At 40.8% G+C, this 21,515-nt stretch overlaps 2 protein-coding genes across 3 annotated transcripts; one reads left to right on the forward strand and one right to left on the reverse strand.

The window, feature by feature from the left end:
• The first annotated feature begins 147 nt into the window (after positions 1–147).
• Positions 148–10,519, forward strand: lig3 (ligase III, DNA, ATP-dependent). Its single transcript, XM_029173809.2, has 21 exons — positions 148–304; positions 938–1,512; positions 1,686–1,814; positions 1,906–2,124; positions 2,259–2,410; positions 2,574–2,740; positions 3,517–3,594; positions 3,682–3,850; positions 4,904–5,059; positions 5,985–6,116; positions 6,212–6,291; positions 6,515–6,602; positions 6,694–6,771; positions 6,998–7,121; positions 7,583–7,725; positions 7,817–7,891; positions 8,142–8,288; positions 8,739–8,880; positions 9,041–9,120; positions 9,233–9,313; positions 9,706–10,519. The coding sequence occupies exons 2-21, from the start codon at positions 966–968 to the stop codon at positions 9,937–9,939; spliced, it is 3,021 nt and encodes a 1,006-aa protein (XP_029029642.1). The 5' UTR covers positions 148–304; positions 938–965; the 3' UTR covers positions 9,940–10,519.
• rad51d (RAD51 paralog D) lies at positions 8,899–19,971 on the reverse strand. 2 transcript variants are annotated; one of them, XM_029173810.3, is made up of 11 exons: positions 19,576–19,971; positions 19,447–19,508; positions 16,115–16,233; positions 13,426–13,507; positions 13,153–13,287; positions 12,980–13,075; positions 12,749–12,839; positions 12,011–12,081; positions 11,366–11,536; positions 10,802–10,923; positions 8,899–9,932 (listed from the first exon to the last, which is right to left on the reverse strand). In XM_029173810.3, exons 1-10 carry the CDS (start codon positions 19,655–19,657, stop codon positions 10,816–10,818), a joined length of 1,017 nt encoding a protein of 338 aa, XP_029029643.1. In that variant the 5' UTR covers positions 19,658–19,971; the 3' UTR covers positions 8,899–9,932; positions 10,802–10,815. The 2 variants fall into 2 exon arrangements, with proteins under 2 accessions (XP_029029643.1, XP_029029645.1); XM_029173812.3 differs by lacking the exon at positions 12,980–13,075.
• Positions 19,972–21,515: the final 1,544 nt, after the last annotated feature.

The raw sequence follows: 21,515 nt of genomic DNA on the forward strand, positions 1-21,515 counted from the left end.
CTCCATAATTAAGAAGGCGACAAGACAATCTGTCCTCAACGGGCAGCTGTTACACATCACATAATATATGCTCAGCTATAATTAATTCGACTATTCCGAAAACGACGCTTTTATTGTGTAGAGCCACGACGGACACGCCCTTCTTTACATTTTAACGGTGTTGAACCTGACATCTCCCGTTTTGTTGGCTAACAACAATGAAGAGAGAAGTGGAAATTTAAACCGTGCTCTCATATCTTATTATATTGTTTATTTTCGACAATACTCGAAAAGAAGATCCGCATTTTTACAAAGCTTCTGTAAGGTAAAACTATTAATTAGGAGGAGCTATTTTATCAACGTTTTGACTTGTTTTCAGAGTTGGCGTGCAGTCTGTTAGCTGGCTAGGCTAACACCCAGTACATGCAACACTGAGTGCAGGTATCCTTAAAGCCCATCCGCCTAACTTTTGCCTTCGTGACGTGTCCTGTGCAGCTAAGTCCAAGGTTTAAAGTCATGAATATGCCATTTTTAAACTGCACCCACGTGCTCTTTTTAAACATGTAGACGAAGCATACAACACTTTGGTTTGCATTTCGATTTATCACCACGTTAATTTAAAAGAACAGAGACCATGTCCAGAGTATTTTTCTGCAGTAGTTACCTAGAAGTAATGTTAAATAGCATTCTCATGAAGCCTGGGTGGTTAAACCTCCGTGTTTTGATCCTGCTCAAATAGCAAGATTATACTACGCAAACAATTTTAGGCGTAACCACATAGCTGTAGCTCATAGTCAGTCCTCTGCATCTATGCATCCTTTGTTCTTTTATTTTCAGGTATTTATATTACTGCAAGTTGAGTTGAAGGTACCTTCAACCTTTTGTATGGTGCTATTCCCAACAAAACCAGGAACAACAACCAGAGCAAATATTAACTGTGTCTTTTCTTGTTTTAAAGGTTGTAATTCTTTCATTGTCAGAACTGGATGCAGAGACATATTTTTTTCTTGGCCGCCAGGACTGTCTCTGTAAGACTACGACCGCTTCAAACGCTTCTCAAGTGGCATCCACTGAAGTGCAGATCATTTTTTGTCTTTTCATGTTTTAAACATCCCCCTCCAACTGTTCATGCCCTTAATTCATCCAGGGCGATCTGTCTGCTTTCTTTGCCATCCCATAAACGCAGTCTTCTACAAAACAGTCCTCCTTTGCTTTTCCTGTATCAACGTTTCTATAACGAGCCAGACATGGCAGAACAGAGGTTCCTTGTGGAATATGCAAAACGTGGTACTGCAGGTTGCAAGAAATGCAAGGACAAAATCCAGAAAGGCATAGTGCGGATAGGGAAGATTGTACCAAACCCCTTCAGTGAGTCTGCAGGAGAGATGAAAGAGTGGTATCATGTCAAATGTATTTTTGAGAAGCTGGAAAGGGCAAGAGCCACCACAAAGAAGATTGAGGACATTACAGATTTGGAGGGTTGGGAGGAGCTGCAGGATGAAGACAAGGAGCAAATTAATAAACATGTTTCAGGTACAATTACTTTACTTTTTGAGCTGTTAAGTTGCATTTCATGTTTTCAGTTTTTAAAAGCTTCTAACATCATTTTGCATATTTTAGAATTTTATGTATGTATAAATTAAAAGTATGAATAGGCTGTCTGTCATTTAATATGTTATTTGCTCCAAAATAACTTGTCTTTTTAGCTCTAATGGCCAAAGTCAATGCAAGCCCAAAGAAGAAGGTGCAAGCGAAGTTGAACACCAGTGGCCAGCTGCAGTCTCCACCTGCTGATCTATCTGTCAATGCTCCTCGCAAGTTTTCGGGCTTCACTGGTAAGATTTCACGTCTGTGGTTGGGCAATTTCTCATTTGTGCTCATTTGCCAAATTGGTTTGTGACCTATATTGTCCTACTTCATTCTCAGCTGCCAAAGCTGGCACCTCTAGCAGCTCAGGGCCATCATCCTCATCCCCTGCCAAAGCCAGTCAAAGCAGCGCCCTGTCGGCACAGCTTTGTGACCTTCAGCATAAGGATTGTCTCTTCAGAGAGTTTCGTAAACTCTGTGCCATGGTGGCAGATAACAACAGCTACAATGTCAAGACACAGATTATTGAAAAGTTTCTCAGGAAGGGTGCAGGTGGAGGTTGGTATATTCTACTTTTATTGATCATAATATTTTTGTGTCTTGATGCAACAATCTCAGAAATCTTATCAATCTCATCTCAGAAATTTGAAGACGGCATTTATACAACAAAATGTCCTTTTCTTCCACTGCAGATAAGTTCCATGGAGATCTTTACCTGACTGTTAAACTGCTATTGCCAGGCGTTGTAAAAAGTGTCTACAACCTCAATGACAAGCAGATTGTTAAACTCTTTAGCCGTATATTCAAATGCAACCAGGACACCATGGTGCGAGATTTGGAACAGGTCTGTGGCATATCAGCAAAGCATATTGCTCCTTTTGAATATGCAGAATTCAGCAATATGCCTTGTATACAAATACCGTGTAGTCATAGTATTAGTATAGTTGACATTTCTTTTGAAGTGATGACTTGACAAAAATGACACGATAGGTACCTTTGTGTTAAAGGGAGACGTGTCTGAGACAGTGAGGATGTTTTTTGAGGAGAGTAAATCATTTCCTCCTGCTGCAAAGAGCCTGTTGACTATCCAGGAAGTTGACGCATCATTAACCCGCCTCGCCCAGCTGACCAAGGAGGATGAGCAGCAGACCGAGTTGGAGGACATAGCCAAAAAGTAATACAGCCCATCACCATTTACATTTTAATTCGTAGACTGCATAGTAAAGCACTACAGATATACACTTTACAGAGAGTACTTTTTGTAGCAGTGACTATGACAGAACATCTTGTTTTTGTAGCTGTACATTTACCATCTGCTCAAGATGTCTATATTCTGGTACTAGGCCTGTCAGCGATTGTTAGTTTTAAACCATTAAGAAGTTTATGGCACCAATGTGTAAAAGCCAGACACACACACATTGTGATTTCCGTTCACTGTGTGTGTGTTAATGGCGCAATAATTTGCTTCCACTTGTTTTGCTTGCATTGCCTTTTTATTGTTAGTATTTGTTGCTTGTGCAGTTTTCCCGTCTTTTTAGATTATTTGCCTCAGGCGTGTCTAATACACACACACACACACACACACACACACACATTCTAGACGTCTTTATTAGACATTCTGCCCTGCACAGCAGCGTGGTTGTGTTTATTTGTCATGAATTCTATCTTGCTAGCTGTAAACAGGCAGAAGCATAATTTTGTGCTGCACGGAATAAAGGGTCTGCTGGTGGTATGACACTGGGGCAAAGCAAGACATTAATTAAATTCGTAGCTGCTCAAACATCAGTTTTCATAAAAGAAAATAAATAATTCTTTGTTTATTTGTCTTTTAAACTCTACTTTAGCTGCATTTTTTTAAACCTTTCTTTTACCTCTCAGCTGCATAAAATGGTGTAATGTTCTAGCCATCTTCTCTCCGCCAACCCCCCCCACCCCCCACCCCCTCCATAGATGCACCAGTAATGACCTGAAATGTATCATTCGACTTATTAAACATGACTTAAAGATGAATGCTGGCGCAAAACATGTGTAAGTTTCTTTTAATATGCACATTTTTATAACCATGGATATATTTTCAACTTCACATAAATGTTTCTATGTTTCATCGTTGCACAGTCTGGATGCAGTGGATCCTAATGCTTATGATGCCTTCAAGGCCTCACGTAACCTCGGAGATGTGATCGAACGTGTGTTAAGGAATCAGCAGGAGGCTTCAAATGGGTCGGGACCTAGAAAACTCCTGACTGTGGAAGCTTCACTCATGACCCCCGTTCAGCCCATGCTGGTGAGCACATCAAAATGGCTCCTGTTCTCAACTGTTCTTTAATCGTAATCTGTATGTGAATAAATGAAAGGGTCACTGAATAACAGAGGTTTGAGGAAGTCAAATTTGCCTTATATGGAGAAGAGGCATAAGTTATAAGTGAGGCATGTGTAAATGTTATAAAATAAAAGCTTTAGGCTTGTATTCATCTTCTAAACTTAAAGTCGTCTTTAGGAGTACAGCAAACACAAATAAAGTATCATTGGCAATCCATTACTTCTGAGGGGGACTGTATATGCAATAAAAGAGGAGGGAATGCCTGTTTATCTAACCATTAAGCTGACTCGCTCTAATGGCCCTGCCACAACAGCTGAATGAAATTGCTAGTGTCCATCCCATTAGGTGAAAACACCATGATGCCAGACATTATGTTTGTCACTAGACAAACAAACAGGCTGCAGCTAATTCAGAACACCACTATATGAGTCCCCCTCCACTAAGGTCAGTATTAATTCTACACTACATATTAGTTAAGGATGACACAAACAAAATGACGTAGCAAAGGGGAGTTGAACTCTTTATCACAGAGCATTAGGTTTGATAATCTCCAAGTTAGTTGGGCTTCTTGGGTTGCTTGGTAATTAACTCTTGTCTCGTTTGTTGAGTCTTACAATTGTTTTCTCTAATTTATCTGCTCATCTCTCTTTATGGATTTGCTCTCTTAACTATGAATATTTCTTATTTATCTCTGGGGAAAAGATTTGGGATCTCAACAAAACTACCAAATTAAAGTTATAATGAAAACATTTAATTAAAAATCAAAACACCAATTATCAAAAACAGTTGGGGAGGATTGGAATATACCAACATTATGTTTCATAAATCTTTATTACACAGAAATCCTGTGGTGTTGTCTTTAGGTATTTAAAACAGTTAGTTATGAAATTAGAATCAATCTTTATTTTAAAAGTTAAGCTTTTTTTGATTAAACACATTAACTATTGATGCTGCTAGGTATTATGTGTTTACTTGCTGAGAGCTTTGAAAATGATTTTTATTTTTCTTTGAGTTCAGGCAGAGGCTTGTAAATCTATCGAGTACGCCATGAAGAAATGCCCCAATGGGATGTACTCTGAGATCAAGTATGATGGAGAACGTGTGCAGGTCCATAAGAACGGAGACAGCTTCAGCTACTTCAGTCGTAGCCTCAAACCAGTGCTGCCGCACAAGGTTTGTCTTACCGGACTTACACACACACGGTCACACCGTCCATTGCTCTATTGCTCTACATACAAGTTTTTGCAGCTTAAAGGTAGTTTTCCACTGTGAAATTAACACGAGTCACACAGATATCTTTTTTATTTTTTTTATTTCTCAGCATGAGGCATAGAGAAAAGGATACACACACACACCCATATACTGTTCATCACCGTTCTTAAGCCACCAAGTAATGCAAACAATACATACTGTAACTCAAAGACTTGAGTAAAGGAAAAACAAGCACTGAGGCACAAGTGAAAGTTAGAGACTTCAGGAGTTGGGATAGGTTCAAGCCATGTGTCTCCACCAAGATGCTTAAGAAGTCATCTGTGCTTCTGTTTCCTTTTATTCTCACAATTCTGCAGGCGTTTTTAATATCAGAGGTCTCTTTTTCTAAGCTGCTCACATAGAGGTTCAGCCACTGCTTACACATTCTGAGCAGCTATTCTTTGATTACACCTAAAATGTGGCACAGTATTAACACTCTAGGCAGAACAGGTTTTAGATATTTTTCAGTGCTACCTATCGGCTAAACAACCCACATGCACCCACAGCCAATATAATTAGGCTATTTATGTTAATGTTAGGTTAACATTCTGTGGGGGCGGAAATGTGCTCTAATTACACCAGTCTACTGTTCCTAGCGTTTGTTATTCTGACAATAACGATGTAGAACTCTTCATTTAAGAGAGCGAAGGTGGATGGTGGCTGTCGAGTTGTTTTCACACAGTCATGCCTACTAAACATTTGGAGTGGGGTCATTCTCTTGCTGTAATATTGATTTTGAACACTGTCTGTTTCTGCTCGGCACATAAACTGTGTGTGTGTGTGTGTGTGTGTGTGTGTGTGTGTGTGTGTGTGTGTGTGTGTGTGTGTGTCCATGTTGATGCTTCAGGTGGCCCATTTCAAAGACTACATCCCTCAGGCCTTTCCTGGTGGTCACAGTATGATACTGGACGCCGAAGTCCTTCTGATTGACACAAAGACCAGTAAACCGCTGCCTTTTGGTACCTTGGGAGTACACAAGGTGACCAGACCTTTTTAAGATAATGAACTTTTATCATAGAGCTTTGTTTGTAATCCTTCATTGTTGCCACACCTAACGCGTTCCTCGTCCTTCAGAAAGCAGCCTTTCAAGATGCCAATGTTTGCCTTTTTGTTTTCGACTGTATCTACTTCAATGGCGTGAGTCTCATGGAGAGGTAATGTTTTTGTATGCCACCACCAAAATTAAAGTGTGTCTCATTTGAAATGCATTGTTTTATTGTTTTTTAGTTGGTTGGACTTGCTAGTTTTATGCCACAATGATGTATATTGATACTCTACATTACTTACTTAAATATTTTAATTCCTGTCTCTAGGTTAGAATAATAAATACAGGTATAACAACTGTCTTACATTATCCACTGCCATCATACTCCCCAGGCCTTTGTGTGAGCGCAGGAAGTTTCTGCATGACAACATGGTCGAAGTAACCAACAGGATTCTGTTCTCAGAGATGAAACACGTCACGGTGAGTAAAAGTGAATGTTGCTTTTCTGGAGGACTTGCAACAGAACAGAACAGGATTCGGACCTAATGCTGTCTTATGCTGTGTGTGTCAGAGAGGAGGAGATCTGGCTGATATGATAACTCGTGTCATTAGAGAGGGACTTGAGGGCCTGGTGCTAAAAGACATAAAGGTGAGTTGCTGTGTTGTTTGTAACATCTCTAGAGGAAATGAAAGACCCTGTTTATACCTAGTGAGCGGACAATGGTAGATACAAGTTTTATTGGACATTACAGGAAACTGCAATAATGCAGGATGTGATTAGAACACACCCGTGAAACAAATCTGAAAACACTTACTTGTTCATCTGCATATGTACAGTAGCTAAAAAATGATGATTATCTAAATATGTGTCTCAGGGCACCTATGAACCAGGCAAGCGCCACTGGCTAAAGGTGAAGAAGGACTATCTGAACGAAGGCGCGATGGCTGACACAGCTGACCTGGTTGTGCTGGGGGCCTTTTATGGGAAAGGCTCAAACGGTCTGTAACATACACTAACTATTCCCTACATTATGTTCACGTCCTTCTGTAGCACTAATAAGCCTTTGATCTTTATCTAGTTTAATTCCTTTTATCCTGTGCTCAGCCGTGTCTAAAATGAGGAGTGTAACTTCGGAGGCACCCAAATTAACCAGAGACAGCTTTAGTATTACTTTAAATTTTTCATAACATTATGGAAATACTGCGAATTTTGCCATCAGTGTTCTGCAAGTTTCTGCAACACTCAGTGTTTTAGGAAGTATATTACAAGCGCCTTTTAATAAACACAAGAGGATTTCAGAGCTTAAAACTTCTAAATGACCTGAAGTTAGAACTTTAACACAGGAGGTGTGAAGCTACTAAAGAATAATAATAGCTGAAAAAGGTCTAATGTGCTATAAAGGAAAGTCTACACTTTTGATTATGCCTACTAATGCTGGGTGTGTTGTTTTACCCACCAGGGGGCATCATGTCCAGTTTTCTAATGGGCTGTTATGACCCAGACTCCAAGAAATGGTGCACAGTCACCAAGTGTTCTGGAGGCTATGACGACGCCACCCTGGCCAGACTCCAGAAAGAGCTGGATGTGATCAAAATCAGCAAGGTCAGAGAGGATCCTCCTGAAAAGGCCTGAGAAGTACATTTAAAATAATACAGATCAATTAATTTTGTATTTTCTGCCTGTTTTTGTGTAGGAGCCAAGCAAAATTCCAGGCTGGTTGAAAATAATCAAGAATTATTATCCAGATTTCATTATTCGTGATCCTCAGGTAAGCATTACTATTGAGCACATCTGATTTCCCAGGATCCCCGGATGTGGGAAGCTCTTTTAGTATTCTAGCACTTTAAAAGCTGTAAAAGAAATGAAGCCAAAGCATTTCTTGTGCACGTTTTTCTTATTAATGTGGCTTATTTTATTTGAGCAATAGTGAGAATTATCCTTGTGCAATTTCTTGCAACACACTCACATTTCCCCCATCATTTATATTTCACCTGCTCATGCTGTTGTTTTCCCTGCAGCAAGCACCTGTGTGGGAGATCACAGGCGCCGAGTTTTCTAAATCGGAAATGCACACCGCTGATGGCATCTCTATCCGCTTTCCCCGCATGACACGCATCCGTGATGACAAGGATTGGAAGAGTGCCACTAACTTGCACCAGCTTAAAGTAGGTTACTGTGATTCTGATGCAGTGTTCAGGGCATATGTTGTAAATGATGACGATTTGTAAATTTAGAAGGCCCCTGGGGAAAAAAGGAACCATAATGATTTGATGTTAATGAGATCATAGTTATAAAAATGCTAAGGGAATCAATCATTCGATATTAAATGTGAGATTGCTAATTATTTTCCATATCTATTGTAAAATATAATGAATATAGGTGAGCAAGAGGAGAGTGAAATAACCCACTGCTGAACCAAACACCCATGGGACTGTGGGGTTATGTATGATTTTTAAATGCTGAGGACTGAATTTGCAGTCTGGCGACAACCTGCATCCTCTGACAAATGAGATGGAATATTGGCTGAGGCAGTAAAACATGTCTGCGCTAAATAACACAGGCCTTCAATCTCCCGTGACAGAAAACATTACATCTCATTACATTTCATCATTCAGGAATTGTTTCGCATATCGAAGGAGAACTGTGACTTTAAAGTGACAGCCGGACCATCGACATCGAATGATGACAAGGGCTCATCGGGAGGGGACAGTGGGGGAAACTCTCCATCACTGCACGGAGGCGCTCCCGCAAAGAACAGTAAGTCATAGCCACACATAACAAAAACAATGATGCCTTTATTGTTTCATAGAGTTTGTGTAGGAACAGTTCAAACATGGTATCCTTCAAAACTGTCTCTGTATGTTTATACAAAAAAACTCACATTTCTAACTCATAATTTACATGCATGACTTTACAGGTAACATTTCTTCACCCAAACCAAAGGTGGTGAAATCCCAGCCTCGCACTCCTGACTCAGAGCCACCTCGAGCCAAAAAGGTATCAGTGTTCACAACATATACAGACACGAGCATATTTGCTAACTTTGTTTTTGTTAGCTGTACAAGCTAAACCACATGCACCAGTGATGAGCATGGTCTGTTTTTACCAGGCAAAGAGTGAAAGCGTTGACAGCAATGGTCAATCCAAAGCAAAGGCAACCTCTCAACTACTGGAGCCAAGAAACGATAAGGTTGGTAAAAAAAAAAAACAGAACTCCAAGTTTGAAGCTGATCTTCTGTATTCAAATCAGGACAAAGCTGTGGTGCTAAAGTAGATTTAATAAAAAAAATCATTTTATATTTTACTGAGGCTTAATGCCACATTTAGCCTGACAGTTTCTAATTAATCAGCCTAGATGTAACTAGCCCAGTTAAAATTATATATTCACCTTTATCGCAGACTGAATGCTTTGTTTTTTTTGAGAATCCACATAATTGAGTATTTGTAGTCTACATGTTTTAGAAACTGAATAATCAGAGTTGCGCAAGAACATGAACTAAAATGAAACGTGAACACAACTCCCACATTGAGGGAAACTAATGCTTGAGGACGTTGGCTTATCAGTTGCGCGTCTGCTTGTAGACTCTGCTGGACATCTTCAGCGGCGTGAAGCTTTTCCTGCCCGAGGGAGTACAGGACTTTGCCAAACTAAGGCGCTACTTCGTGGCGTACGACGGAGACCTTGTACCGGACTACGACGCCGCCTCAGCCACGCACACTCTGTCTGACCCTGAAGGGGACAGCCAGGCCCAGAAGGTTACACCCAGCTGGATCTGGGAATGTATCCGGAGGAGACGCATAGTGCCTCCCTGTTAAATAAAAGAAACACACACGTTTTATAAACTGCGTTTACTTGACCATAACCTGCTCCTCATCACTCTAACTTGTTTCCACATCCCTGTTGTGAGAATAGACGTTGTAGATGTGTTCAACTTCCCAGATGTCTTTTTAATTTATTCTTCTAACTTGCTTGTTTTGTATGTTTGCAAATCAACAAGAGACATCTAGACTTTTAGTTTTGGGAGTTTTTACTTTGATAAGAATAGCCGGTAAAGATTGTGATTATCGGTGATAGATGTAGTTAAGTGATGCCATGTTGTTGAAAGGAAGTCTGTAGGAAAGTGAAAGTTCATCGTAGAATGTTTAACTCCAAAATGTGGTGAAAGCAGCTCACTAGCACAGCAAATCATGAAATACATTTTTTTTAAAGCCATCGTCCACACTACAGATAAAAATTATTTAAGCTAAAGTGTTTATCAGCAACATGTACTATTTTTACTGCCATAGGGAAACATTGTGACGTCTTAAACCCGACTCATGAACTGAACACAACCAAATTTGTCTGCTGTTAGGAATAAACACAACGCTGATAAGGACAATAAAAATGTCTCCCCAACGTTCTAATAGTTTTCATTTCCTTGGGTTTGCGCTGCAGCCCCTTGTAGTAATAGCAATGCAATTACAACCATAATACGTTTCTGATAGCTTGGTATACCACCCTCCCAAAGGGAGATAGACGATAAAGACCTGTTCCAGTGTGAAATAGCAGCTTGGGAGGTTATCTTGTAGGCTTTCGCCCCCTAAGCCACATACACCCCACTAAGTCCAGATACTCTCCCAGATTCTCACGTTTTTCTTAGGTGTTTCTTGCAAAGTCAGTGCAGAAGCATTAACGTACCTTTGGTGCGACATTTAGGCAGAAGATTCCAGTTGAGTCTCCTCTAGTTTCCGTTTTCCTGACGATCTGTCTGGAGAGCGGCTCCACCACTGCAAGTCAAATTGTTCTTTGATGTGACAAGCCTAAGAAGCAGAGCAGACAGCGGCATTGATTTAGATCTAGTTTTCAGAAAACACTTGGCTGCAGTAGGAAACATTCCTTTTAATGGTGTTCATTTTAAATGGACCTTTTATAACCGCAGTTCAGAAAATATATAATTAATGCGTTTGTGGAGTTATTTACACGAGAAAGAAAATGGGACTATAAAGGTTGTCTTTCCTTTAATAGTCTGACATTAACATTAAGTGAACTAATGTTTCCTTTCTAGACTTTACAAAATTACTAGTATATACACTAGTCTTTTTATACTATATAAAATTATATATTATAATAATAATATGATAATAGTTTCATGGCGAAAGCTGGTCGGACCCACACATTCCAAGTCTCCCTTTCCAGACCCTTTCAACAGAATCGATACTGAGCTATAGCACATGATGTGCAAATCGATGGCGCGTGTAGTACCTGTCTGGAAGACTTGATCAGTGTTGCAGAGCGCAGACTGGAGTGGCCGTGGAGTGACACAGCATTCTCCACCCGCTCCAGCAGGACCCTGGTTCTAGGGATGTGAGCCCATGTGACACCGAGCCCCGGCTGCACCTCCCCGCTGCCACCTCTGGTGACATGGTTTGTTACCTGAAGGCAGAGAAAACATCATGTTCAGCCCGGTCTGGATTATGGTACTATTTATTTAATCTGTTATTGTCTAACAAAGCGTTCCAGAAATAATAAAAGCTTTAGGAGAAAGGAATAATGTGTAAGTGGGACAGGCAGATTATCATACTCTTCATCAAATGGGATCAACAGAAAGCCTGTCAAATAGTCTCGGTTTTACTTCAAATAACTGGATGATCTGAGAGGAAATTGTCTTTTATGACTTCTAATGTGCTTGGATCACTTTTCTAGTCACACACCGAACTAAAAAAAGGGGGGGGGGGGGCTTTTTATTTCACACTTAATTATAATGTATTTTTTAAAACCAAAACATATACTGTTATTTTAGCTCGGAGAATGAATACAGGGACACATCAAAGGGTTTGTGGACGTTTAGACGCTGGAAACGCATCTTGCATTCAGAGTAGCGCATGTCAAGGGCCGTGTCATCCTTACCAAAGCTGCAATATTGAAGTCCTTTGCCATCGTCTTGAGAACTCCTGCCACTTGTATCATCAAGGACATGCCTGAAGGCACAGGACATTAGAGAGGTTTGTTCGTGTGCAGAATACTCTCATTGTCTTTCAAAGGTTCTTGGAGGCATTTTCAACTGTCGTGAATCAGGCAGCACATACAACTGTCACTGGCACAACTATAGTACAGAAAAAAGATTTGTTGCATAAACCAATTATACATCTACTCAACTTATCTCTTAGATAAAGTTTTATCTTGATATTATTTTTATCCATTTTTGGGGGATTTCTATTCCCAGTTGTGAAGAAAATGCATTAATTTGCATTTAAGTTGAAACCGCTTTCTTTACCTAAGTAGAGATCATGCTTTGATCAAAGTACTTAATAATTGCTATAAATGATTATAATTACATTGTCACTCTTTTTCAATCGAAGCGAACTGAGGAATTATTCACCCGTGAACCATCTTGTACTGTTTCATTAAATCACACAGAGCTTCAATCACAAGCTGAAAAACAACTCATTTATAACTAATAATAAAACGGGAGCCTTTATGAGTATACTGATATGTCTTCATATCTTTTCATTTGTTACAGTATATGACTGGAATTACATGCTATCACTGCAACACTGGTATAGTACATTTGGCATTTTCAGACCTGGGTGTCAACACAGCCTCAGGTATGATGAACTCTGATGGACAAGCAGAAAGAGATATCACCTTCATTCTGCTTGCCTCCCAGTAGAGGGGAGATAACAGCTGACACCGAGTCCAAGATCACTGCCTTGACAGAGCCACCGCCAACAGACGCCTAATACGAAATGGGTCAAAATTAGATTGCAGAAAAAGTGATACGTCTTTGGCAAAAGTTCTCTAGATGCTGCCGGTTTGTTGTTTCTGCACTTTAAACAGGAGGTGCTAACAATAAAAACAAGACGACTGCCAACAAACCCGCTGAAGCCCACCGCTGCAAAGGCTGTGCAGACAGTCAAGTACAGAATATACGTCAAACAGGCGGAAGATGTGGATCCTCTGAAGAGCCTCCATCTGCGCAGAGACGGCGTCTTGTTTCGAATTCAGTTCAGTTCATTATTTTGTGCGAACTCACTTCCCCGTCAGCTCACCTGCTCTTCGGCGTTGCTCGTTTCTGCTTGTAGCATTTGGAGCAAGCGGCTGGCAGTCAGTCCTCCCGTCGTGTCGATGTATATTACGCTCTGCTTAAGGTGGTGAGAAATGCGCACTGCAACACCAAAACACACCTGGAAGGCACGACAGGCACGCGGGGAGCAGCAAAACATAGCATGAATAATGTGGTAGCTAAACAGCAACATCGGAGGACTTGGACTATAAAGAGTTATTTACTTCTAATTTAAATGATTAAGGTGGAGCATGTTCACCTGAGATTTGCCACTTCCCGGGCCTCCTGACAGCTCCGTTATCTCTCCAGTATACAGGCCCGAATCCAGCAGTTTATCTAAGCTGCAAGAGACGTGGTGCACTTCATTACTTACAACTGCCAAGTAATGCAATAAATTATTAAGTTCAAATGCATCTCTGGAGCGCAGAAAACAGCAGCTGGGTAAACATCATTCAAACACTGCTTGCATTAGGCTCCAAACTCCAGACGTAAGATCTTCAGCCAATTCCTAATTCCAGTTGCTATTTGATTGCTGCGTCTTATCAGGCTCGAGCAGTGGCTGTGTCGATTCTCATTCAACTGTGTGGGAGGTTTGATTGTGTTTGAATGTGTGTCAGTCAATGAATGTGACTACAGAATCTATAGAAAACCTATGTGTGAAATAAAAACTAAATCTCCCAACATTTGCTTAGACATGGACTCATCTGATGCAACGTTCAGTACAGTTAATAAGTGATCAGCTGGTGATGCTGCTTTACCAGCTGAACATTTGGAGACTGACAGGTGAACATCTATAACCCATAAAGACCCATTCAGCCCATTTCTCAAAACCTCTTATTAAAGCTTCTGTCCTGTCAAGTACTGGACTGAATGGCCTGTTGTGTCTGACGATTTGTATGTAAGGTGAAGTGTCCTCCTCTTGATGACTGTTTCTGAATAAGCCAGTGTGACTCATTTTATATACAGAATAGACAGAACCTTCTACAAAAACCACAGTCAAATTACCTAAAGCAATTGCTACATACATTTAGTTCTTTCTGTAGTAAAAATCCTCCTGCTTCACAAACCTCACTGAGAAAACGTTTAATGTCAGACTAATGTCAGTTTAGAAATATAGAAGTGCTTTTTAATCATAAAACTTCAATCAAATGTTCTTTCTGTACTGGAGGGTCTTGATTTGTGGACATTTGAGGCAGAAATCTGTGGCGTTGGCAGAATCTCATGATCCTTGCCTGCATATGCTTTGACGGATGTGACAGTCTTACAGCTGAATCCACACACTCAGTCCTCTCGCTTGAAGGTCAAGAATCACTACAAGGTTGGTTGATAATGGTTCTCATCATCCGCAGCATCGTCGTGGAGAGGGAAAACGGTGATGAGACACAAGGTGCAGAGAGACTGGGCTGTCGATGAAACGTCAGCTTGTGTTCCCTCAAAGGCGACTGAAACGATTGGCCTTGAAAAGCCACAGGTTGAGATCGTCCAAGGGGCTCCGTCGTCAGCGAGAACAGAGCCAGGCGGTCCTTGGACTTTAAGGCCTTCACCTCGGCGAGACTGACACTTGCTGATGAATCCAGCCTTCCTCCAGCACCGTGGCCTTTTCAGCTAAGCTGAGGCTGCTACAGACTCATGCATTTCCTTTCCACAGCCTCACTCGACACCAGGGTGATAAAACAGAAATTTACAATATCTGTTTGTTGTTGCTCAGTTTAAGTTTGTTTGTGGGTTACTGAGAGTCATTAATAATTTAACTGACTGTGTGGAACTGTTAAAATATTCTTTAGGTTACGATACAAAAGCTGCAAAAAGTCTATTCTAGCAGGAAGGAAATATGATCTTTAACGTTTAAGTTTTGTTATTTAGGGAAAACAAATAGTATCCAGCGGATGTTGAGTTAACGCTAGATTTAACCTATAAACTAGCAACTAAATGCCACCACACGACCACAAAACACTGAAGGACCAGTGTCACATTCATCCGTTCACCCCGTCACCAGTAGAGTGCAGCCAAGACACACACAAAACCAACCGGCCCGATTCACTTCCTTATCACTGATCCAAGCAGTAGCTCATTTATGAAAGCCACTGAGGGACACATGCACACATGTGCTCATTAATTGTGCTGAAACAATGAGTTTAACTGCAGAAAGAATTAAAAAAAAAAAAAGACCCACCCTGAATCCTGCTCTGTGGACTCATCTCACAGACGTGTCCACAGCAGTCAGTGCCTTGGCCTGAGAGCGTTTCCCAAACCTGAACCCTCTGTTCAGCTTTGTGCTGTGCACTAATCAGCCCACACCCATATGACGCCGTGCTCGGCTCTTGTAGGTTAATTCTGAGCGCTGTACTGTGCTTCAATTTAAATTCAACGGCACACAGCAAATGCATGTCAATAGTACTGCATGTGTTTGTTACGCGGTGGCCGAGTTAATGACGCTGACGCCTCAGTACAGTCAGGAGCCAAATGTACGCATCAGGTTCTGTGTCCTTAACTACAGCAACCAGGCTCCAGCTGAATGACTGAGACGCTAATAAAATGGATCGATGCGGAGGACACCTGTTACAAAACATCTCTGCTAATGAACAACACTATCGATTCCATGTTATCCTGTGATATCCTGCCGGTACCAGCCACTGTAAACATTCTTAGCCAATGTCTGTCCGGCCCCAACAAATGGAATTAACATGCAGTATTTAAAAATGTTGCTCTTATTAGCGGCACAGAAATAAAGAGGCATTTGTTCAGTGTGCTTGGTCACAAAACCACCTTTGTTCAACAAATCCCTCTTCTTTTACTTCGGTGCAAGGAGCAATGTCCTTAAGAATTCATATTTGATTTTGGAGGTGAAGCCTCCTTTAAGCTCTTGTGGCAGAGGGCCCACCGTTAAATCCCCCGGCGCCCGGAAGACAAAGCTGCGTGCTCTGCTGTGTGTGCACAATTGTCTTTACCTGGGATTTCCAGTGGAGAGGATGGCTGTTGAGCTCAGTAGTTCCTCGTACAAATCGGCGCCCGACACGGGGAAGGCTGTGTGCTGGGCCAGCAGCACCCGGCGGATGGCAAACAGCGCCTGAAATAAAGATGACAGCGTGAGACTCAACACGTGCACCGACGCACCTCGGCCCGCGTTGCCAGATTGGGCCGTTTCCTGCCTAATTGGGCCAAGGTTATGATCCAAACGGTACAAGGAAACATTTTGGCGAGTTTTAAATGATTATGGGAATTGATGTCTGTTTTTACATATTATCAATAAATTATAGGTTGATCTATACCAGTAAACATAACGTGTTTATATCCACCATTGTTCCCTTTCTTCATGCTAACTCCTACTCTTACATAACGTCCATTAGGGATAATTATTAACCACTGACATTTACATTTGCAGCAATATACATCTACGCTCACACACGCAGGAAATATATCATAATTTTATAAAAGGTCTATTTACACAGAATTCATATTCACCCCTTCTTGTTGCTAATAAATCGTTCTAGATTAGAGATTGCGAAGCACTATTGCTAGTTATCTTATTTTTAATACATAGCTCCTGCCTCTGTAATTAAACCTATCACACAGTGGAGGCGGCGTCATCTAACCAAAGCGAACACTTCAGAGAACCTCGCATTGCGACATACTTTAATGTAGTAAAGTAATTGTATGAACACAAAATGTTTCAATTCAGTCTTTGACAGAGTAGGACGACGAAATTTTCGAAATACATATTTCTGAAATATTCCAGTTTAATTTCTTGGACTTATGATCACTGCTTGTTATGATTAATCGGAAGAAAGTAAATGTAATGTTGCAAATTGACACTAATCAGTAATAATCACCAATACAGTCAGGATATACATGCTGCCTCTACAACAAAACCATTGGGACCCCAGGGAAAATGAGAAAGCAGAAAATACTGTATTTCTAACTCAGCACGTTTCTTGCTGTAAAATATTTCCTCTTGTGAACATCTGATGACTGAAGAGATGAAACTTCTTTCCACACAACAGGGGGGAAAGTTTTATTGCTTACACAAGAGTTCCTCCTCCCATCGCTATTTAAAACTGCATGACAACAACACTCTCAGTTGTTTTCCAAGTCACGTTTCTTGTTCAGTTATTTCCAAAAAAGAACTATGAAACAGAGAGAACTACATCAAACCAGTGAGGGGAGCAAAGATGCCTGGGAAAAAATCAATGCAAAGCCAAATGAAGGGGCCAATCAAAAGGAGAGCCACACAATGAATAAGGTCATGCCTATCCCACCAAAGGTCAGCTCACAGAATCCTTTTGTTTTAATACATAACTATGTTATGGCGATACATTTTTATGTATTGGATTGTGCCCTGTTCAAAGCCGATGTTATGTTTACCCAGCTCACTACTCTAGACAACACGAGTACATCCCTCTGGATCGTAGACTACGTCTACTGCATCAAAACCCGCTGTTTGTTGTTCCCGATTCAAGCAGTGGTGTTTCGTATTAAACGAGAGGAAAGAGAAAACATCAAATACTGGAGAGTCCGGTTTTCTATGGAAAGAGCACTTAGTGAAGTTAAGGAGATTTGCATTCCGAATATCTCCTCCTGGGCAGAGGGGATTTCCAGTCGGAGTTTATGTCCAACAGCAGAAATTTATTTAGGGAAATAAGGCAAATCTGTTGGGTCTCAATTAGTGTGAATATCAGTGTCCCGATTTAGGATGGGACTTTATAAACTGCTTGTGTTTTTACATAAATCCTTGCTGGTGCAGCTTCAGCTGAACTGTGGGAGGCTGCCTTAGTCAAATAAACGCGTCAGCACAGACAACCTAGCGTTGACCCCCTACCCACTGAAATGTGCGTGCACACTAATGGTTCAAATCAGCAGCAGAAGCCTGGCAGACCACAGGGATACTGGTTATCAGGTCAGAGGATACCAGCAGACTGAAGAAGGCAACTCTGATGAACCTGAACAGGAACAACCAAATGAAAAATACCTAATAATCTAAATGATTATTTCATAATGTGTTCAATAGCACTTAAACCACATGTCAGGTGACACTTACCTCCTGCTCCCAAAACATGTAAAGTGCTGATCTGCACTCAATGATGTGTTTAAATACATGTAGACAGAGTAGAAAAAAGGAATGTGGAACCTGTTCAATATATTGTCTAGTTCTTGCCTACACAGTCTGGGCAAGATCAAGTGTCTTTTCCTACAAAGTACAGGTCTAGGATGCAAAAGGTGTATTAGTGACTAAAAAGCTTTGATAATCATAATTCAAAAAATACTTGGACTGACTTCAACACCCTGCACACCCACACAATTACTCACCAATGGCAATGGACGTTTATCAAAAAGACTCTTAGTAACTTTCTTAATTATTTGCACTCTTGCATATCTAAGAAACTGCATTTAGCATTTAAGAGTCTAGCTTTCTGTTTACTCGATCCCTGCTCCCTATGAATGCAAGTGCAAAATGAATTCAACATGAAAGACTTGGCCTCTCTTTCTTCAAGTGTTAATGGGGCAAATTCAGTAAAGGAGTTTATGGTTCAAGATCAATTCATCAGCAGTTCATCAATTAGCTGTATCTCCACAACCTCACACTGCACATGGCTGGTACGTGGTATATAAGTTTGTCAAGTCTGAGCACTTATCAGCTCTACGCTGTCCTCAGATGTACCAATGACAGTTCTTAGTCCATCCAAGTTAAGGCTAACGACGTGATTGAATTTCAGAAGCTTTTTATTTCTCTTCTATTTTTCAAACGTATAAAATAAAAGTAACAGTGCATTAAATTTTGAAGAGGGGCTAATTTTAATGTATCCTTGCTGCGGGGGTTGGATTGACTTATTTTTACTTCAATGATCAGGAAAATATGCAATTTGGCCTGGAGGGGCCCGACTCCTGCATATCTACATGAAACAATATAGTGTAGAGCAGCTTTACTTGCTGAGTGTGAAAAATAAATAAAATTTAAAAAATGAATGATGTTCAGCCTTGAACCGAACCTTTGCCGTGGAACTACGTTGTCCCGGTGTCTCGAACAGATGACCCGGCTCACCATGGCTCTGCATAACGAGCCCAGTCGGAGGTCTATTCATATTAAGCACGGCTTTTTTTTAAATTGCAGGCCATCTGACATAAACCACTTACACAACGAGAAACTCAAGCTGCGTGTGGGTGCAAGTGTGTAAAATTAACATGGTACCGACGAGGCCCTAAACTTATTTATTTATTAGAAGAAAATAATTAAGTTTGAGCTTCTGTCGTCTCGGTGAAACAGTTTAATTAGCTTATAAAATACCTTGTAGGACACGGAGCATTTCTGAGCGAGCTCCTCGATGTCAGATGAGACCAGGTCCTCCACTGTGAAAACAAAAATATAACTGTTAATGATCCTCATCCTGAGTAATCCTCAAGTTCACACACTGACCTGTTTTAACACCAGCACCACGCAGGTCGCGGACTAAATCCTCGTGCAGTCCAGGACACATCCCTTCCCTTAACATTACCATCGTCTCACATTGTCATCTGCTAGTTTACATGTAATACCTTTAAGTGAACCAGCCACGTGAGCCCACGCAGCTAGCTACCGGCTACGTTTGGTTTTAGCTGTGCGGCTAACTTGCACGGTCTTCGCTAACTTTTTCTTCCTTAGTCGTCGCCGAGGTCTGCAACGATGTCAAAAGTTCATTAGCCTGCCCCCCCACTAATCTGAACACAACTAAATTATTCACGGAACTTTGTTCAACTAAATCCGGAGAAATCCAACAGAGAACAAAACGCAAATAGATAAACGTTCCCTCCCGCTTGCCGTAGAACGGTTTACTCGCAGGGAGTTTAGGGTGATGTAGTTTCCTTTCCGAAGTTAATGGTTGACTGACTATGTATCTGCATCCAGTGTAATTGATTTATCGTAATTTAAATTGTTTGGCCTCATATAGCATGTGATGCCTGGCCTGGCTCATATTGGCTGATGTTGTCAGCCTTTCACTTCTCTGGTTAAAGTTTTGACAACTTTTTGACACCTGTCCTATTTGGAGCGGCACAGCAGCCTTTAACTCAGTCAGCGGTTGTTTACCAGTTTAGGTTTGCTCTCGTGGAAAAGTTACATTTTTTTTACAGTTTGTAAATGACTGATTGTGGCTGTGGGTTTTCGTTCTGGGTTCAATTTGAACCTGCACCTGCTTTTTTAAACAAAGTTGGATTAATTTGATCTGATATCCTGTAATAAAGGGACACAAGAGAAAATGTGAGTCTCCCAGGGATCAATAAAAATCCTGTAATAATCATTAATATGCTAATACAATCCTAACCAAATGAATCATACTGGAGATATGGATATAGAGCTGATACTCTGTTAATCATTTGAGTATATGCCTGCATGAGTAATGAAGTTCTTCTTTGTGAATCTTACTCCTCTGTGCTCTAAATTATTTAAGGCTTATTCTGAAACCTTATTTCTATTTCCAGAATAGTGAGTACGTGTCCCTGCTCTGTCACACAATATAACATGAAACTGTGACAAAATCTGAACATAAACGTTTAGAGCAAACACACAGATTTACAAAGTGCACACTGTAATAGTAGCACATTTAATATTACATGTCATAAATGGAATTACAAGCTCTTAAATTTTACAACTTAAAGCAGATTTCAGGGATTCTGGCAGCAGGATTAGGGTCAAAAGTGAATGGAAAAATGTAGAGCTTTTTGCGCAGGAAACTACTATAACCTGCTTTTTATGCTGTCGTGTGTTCTAAATATATGAAGATGAAAAATAATGTCTCGCTCAAATTGAGATACCTACCAGTGCCAGTGTCACAGGGTTCACCAACTACAGCAACAACTTTAATCTAGCAAGTGAAGCTCATGATATTAATGACAGTGGGAAAATGAAAAGGTTCAGATGAATCATCCTTTTCATCCTGTTCTCTCCAACTCTTCAGGTAATTATAAAAGTACATGCGCATCAAAACAGGTCAAATGAGGTCATCGGCAGAGCTCGGCGAATTGTTCAGGTTCGGCCGCGGCGCTGTCAATGATTTTGAGGCAAGTATCAGTCACAAAGTGTCAGAGAGTGATGCGTAGCCAAAGAAGTCATCGTAACTTACCCCTTCCCTAACAGTCAAAGTCACCTCACGGTCAGAGTCATTCATTTTATTACAGCCAGATGGAAAGAGATGAAATTGAGAAACTTGCCTAGGTGTTCTAAAAAAGATTCATCTCCCGACCTGCTGGACTTTAGGCCATTAACACGCCGAGAATATGAAGAGGCTGATTAGGCTTCACAGCCTCCAGTGAGTGGAGAGTGTTAACGGCACAAAATCATGCTGCTGGAGTCATCAAGCCAGTCGCAGTCATTGTTTACCA

The sequence above is a fragment of the Betta splendens genome, chromosome 14, assembly GCF_900634795.4.
Source record: "Betta splendens chromosome 14, fBetSpl5.4, whole genome shotgun sequence".
NCBI lineage: Eukaryota > Metazoa > Chordata > Actinopteri > Anabantiformes > Osphronemidae > Betta > Betta splendens.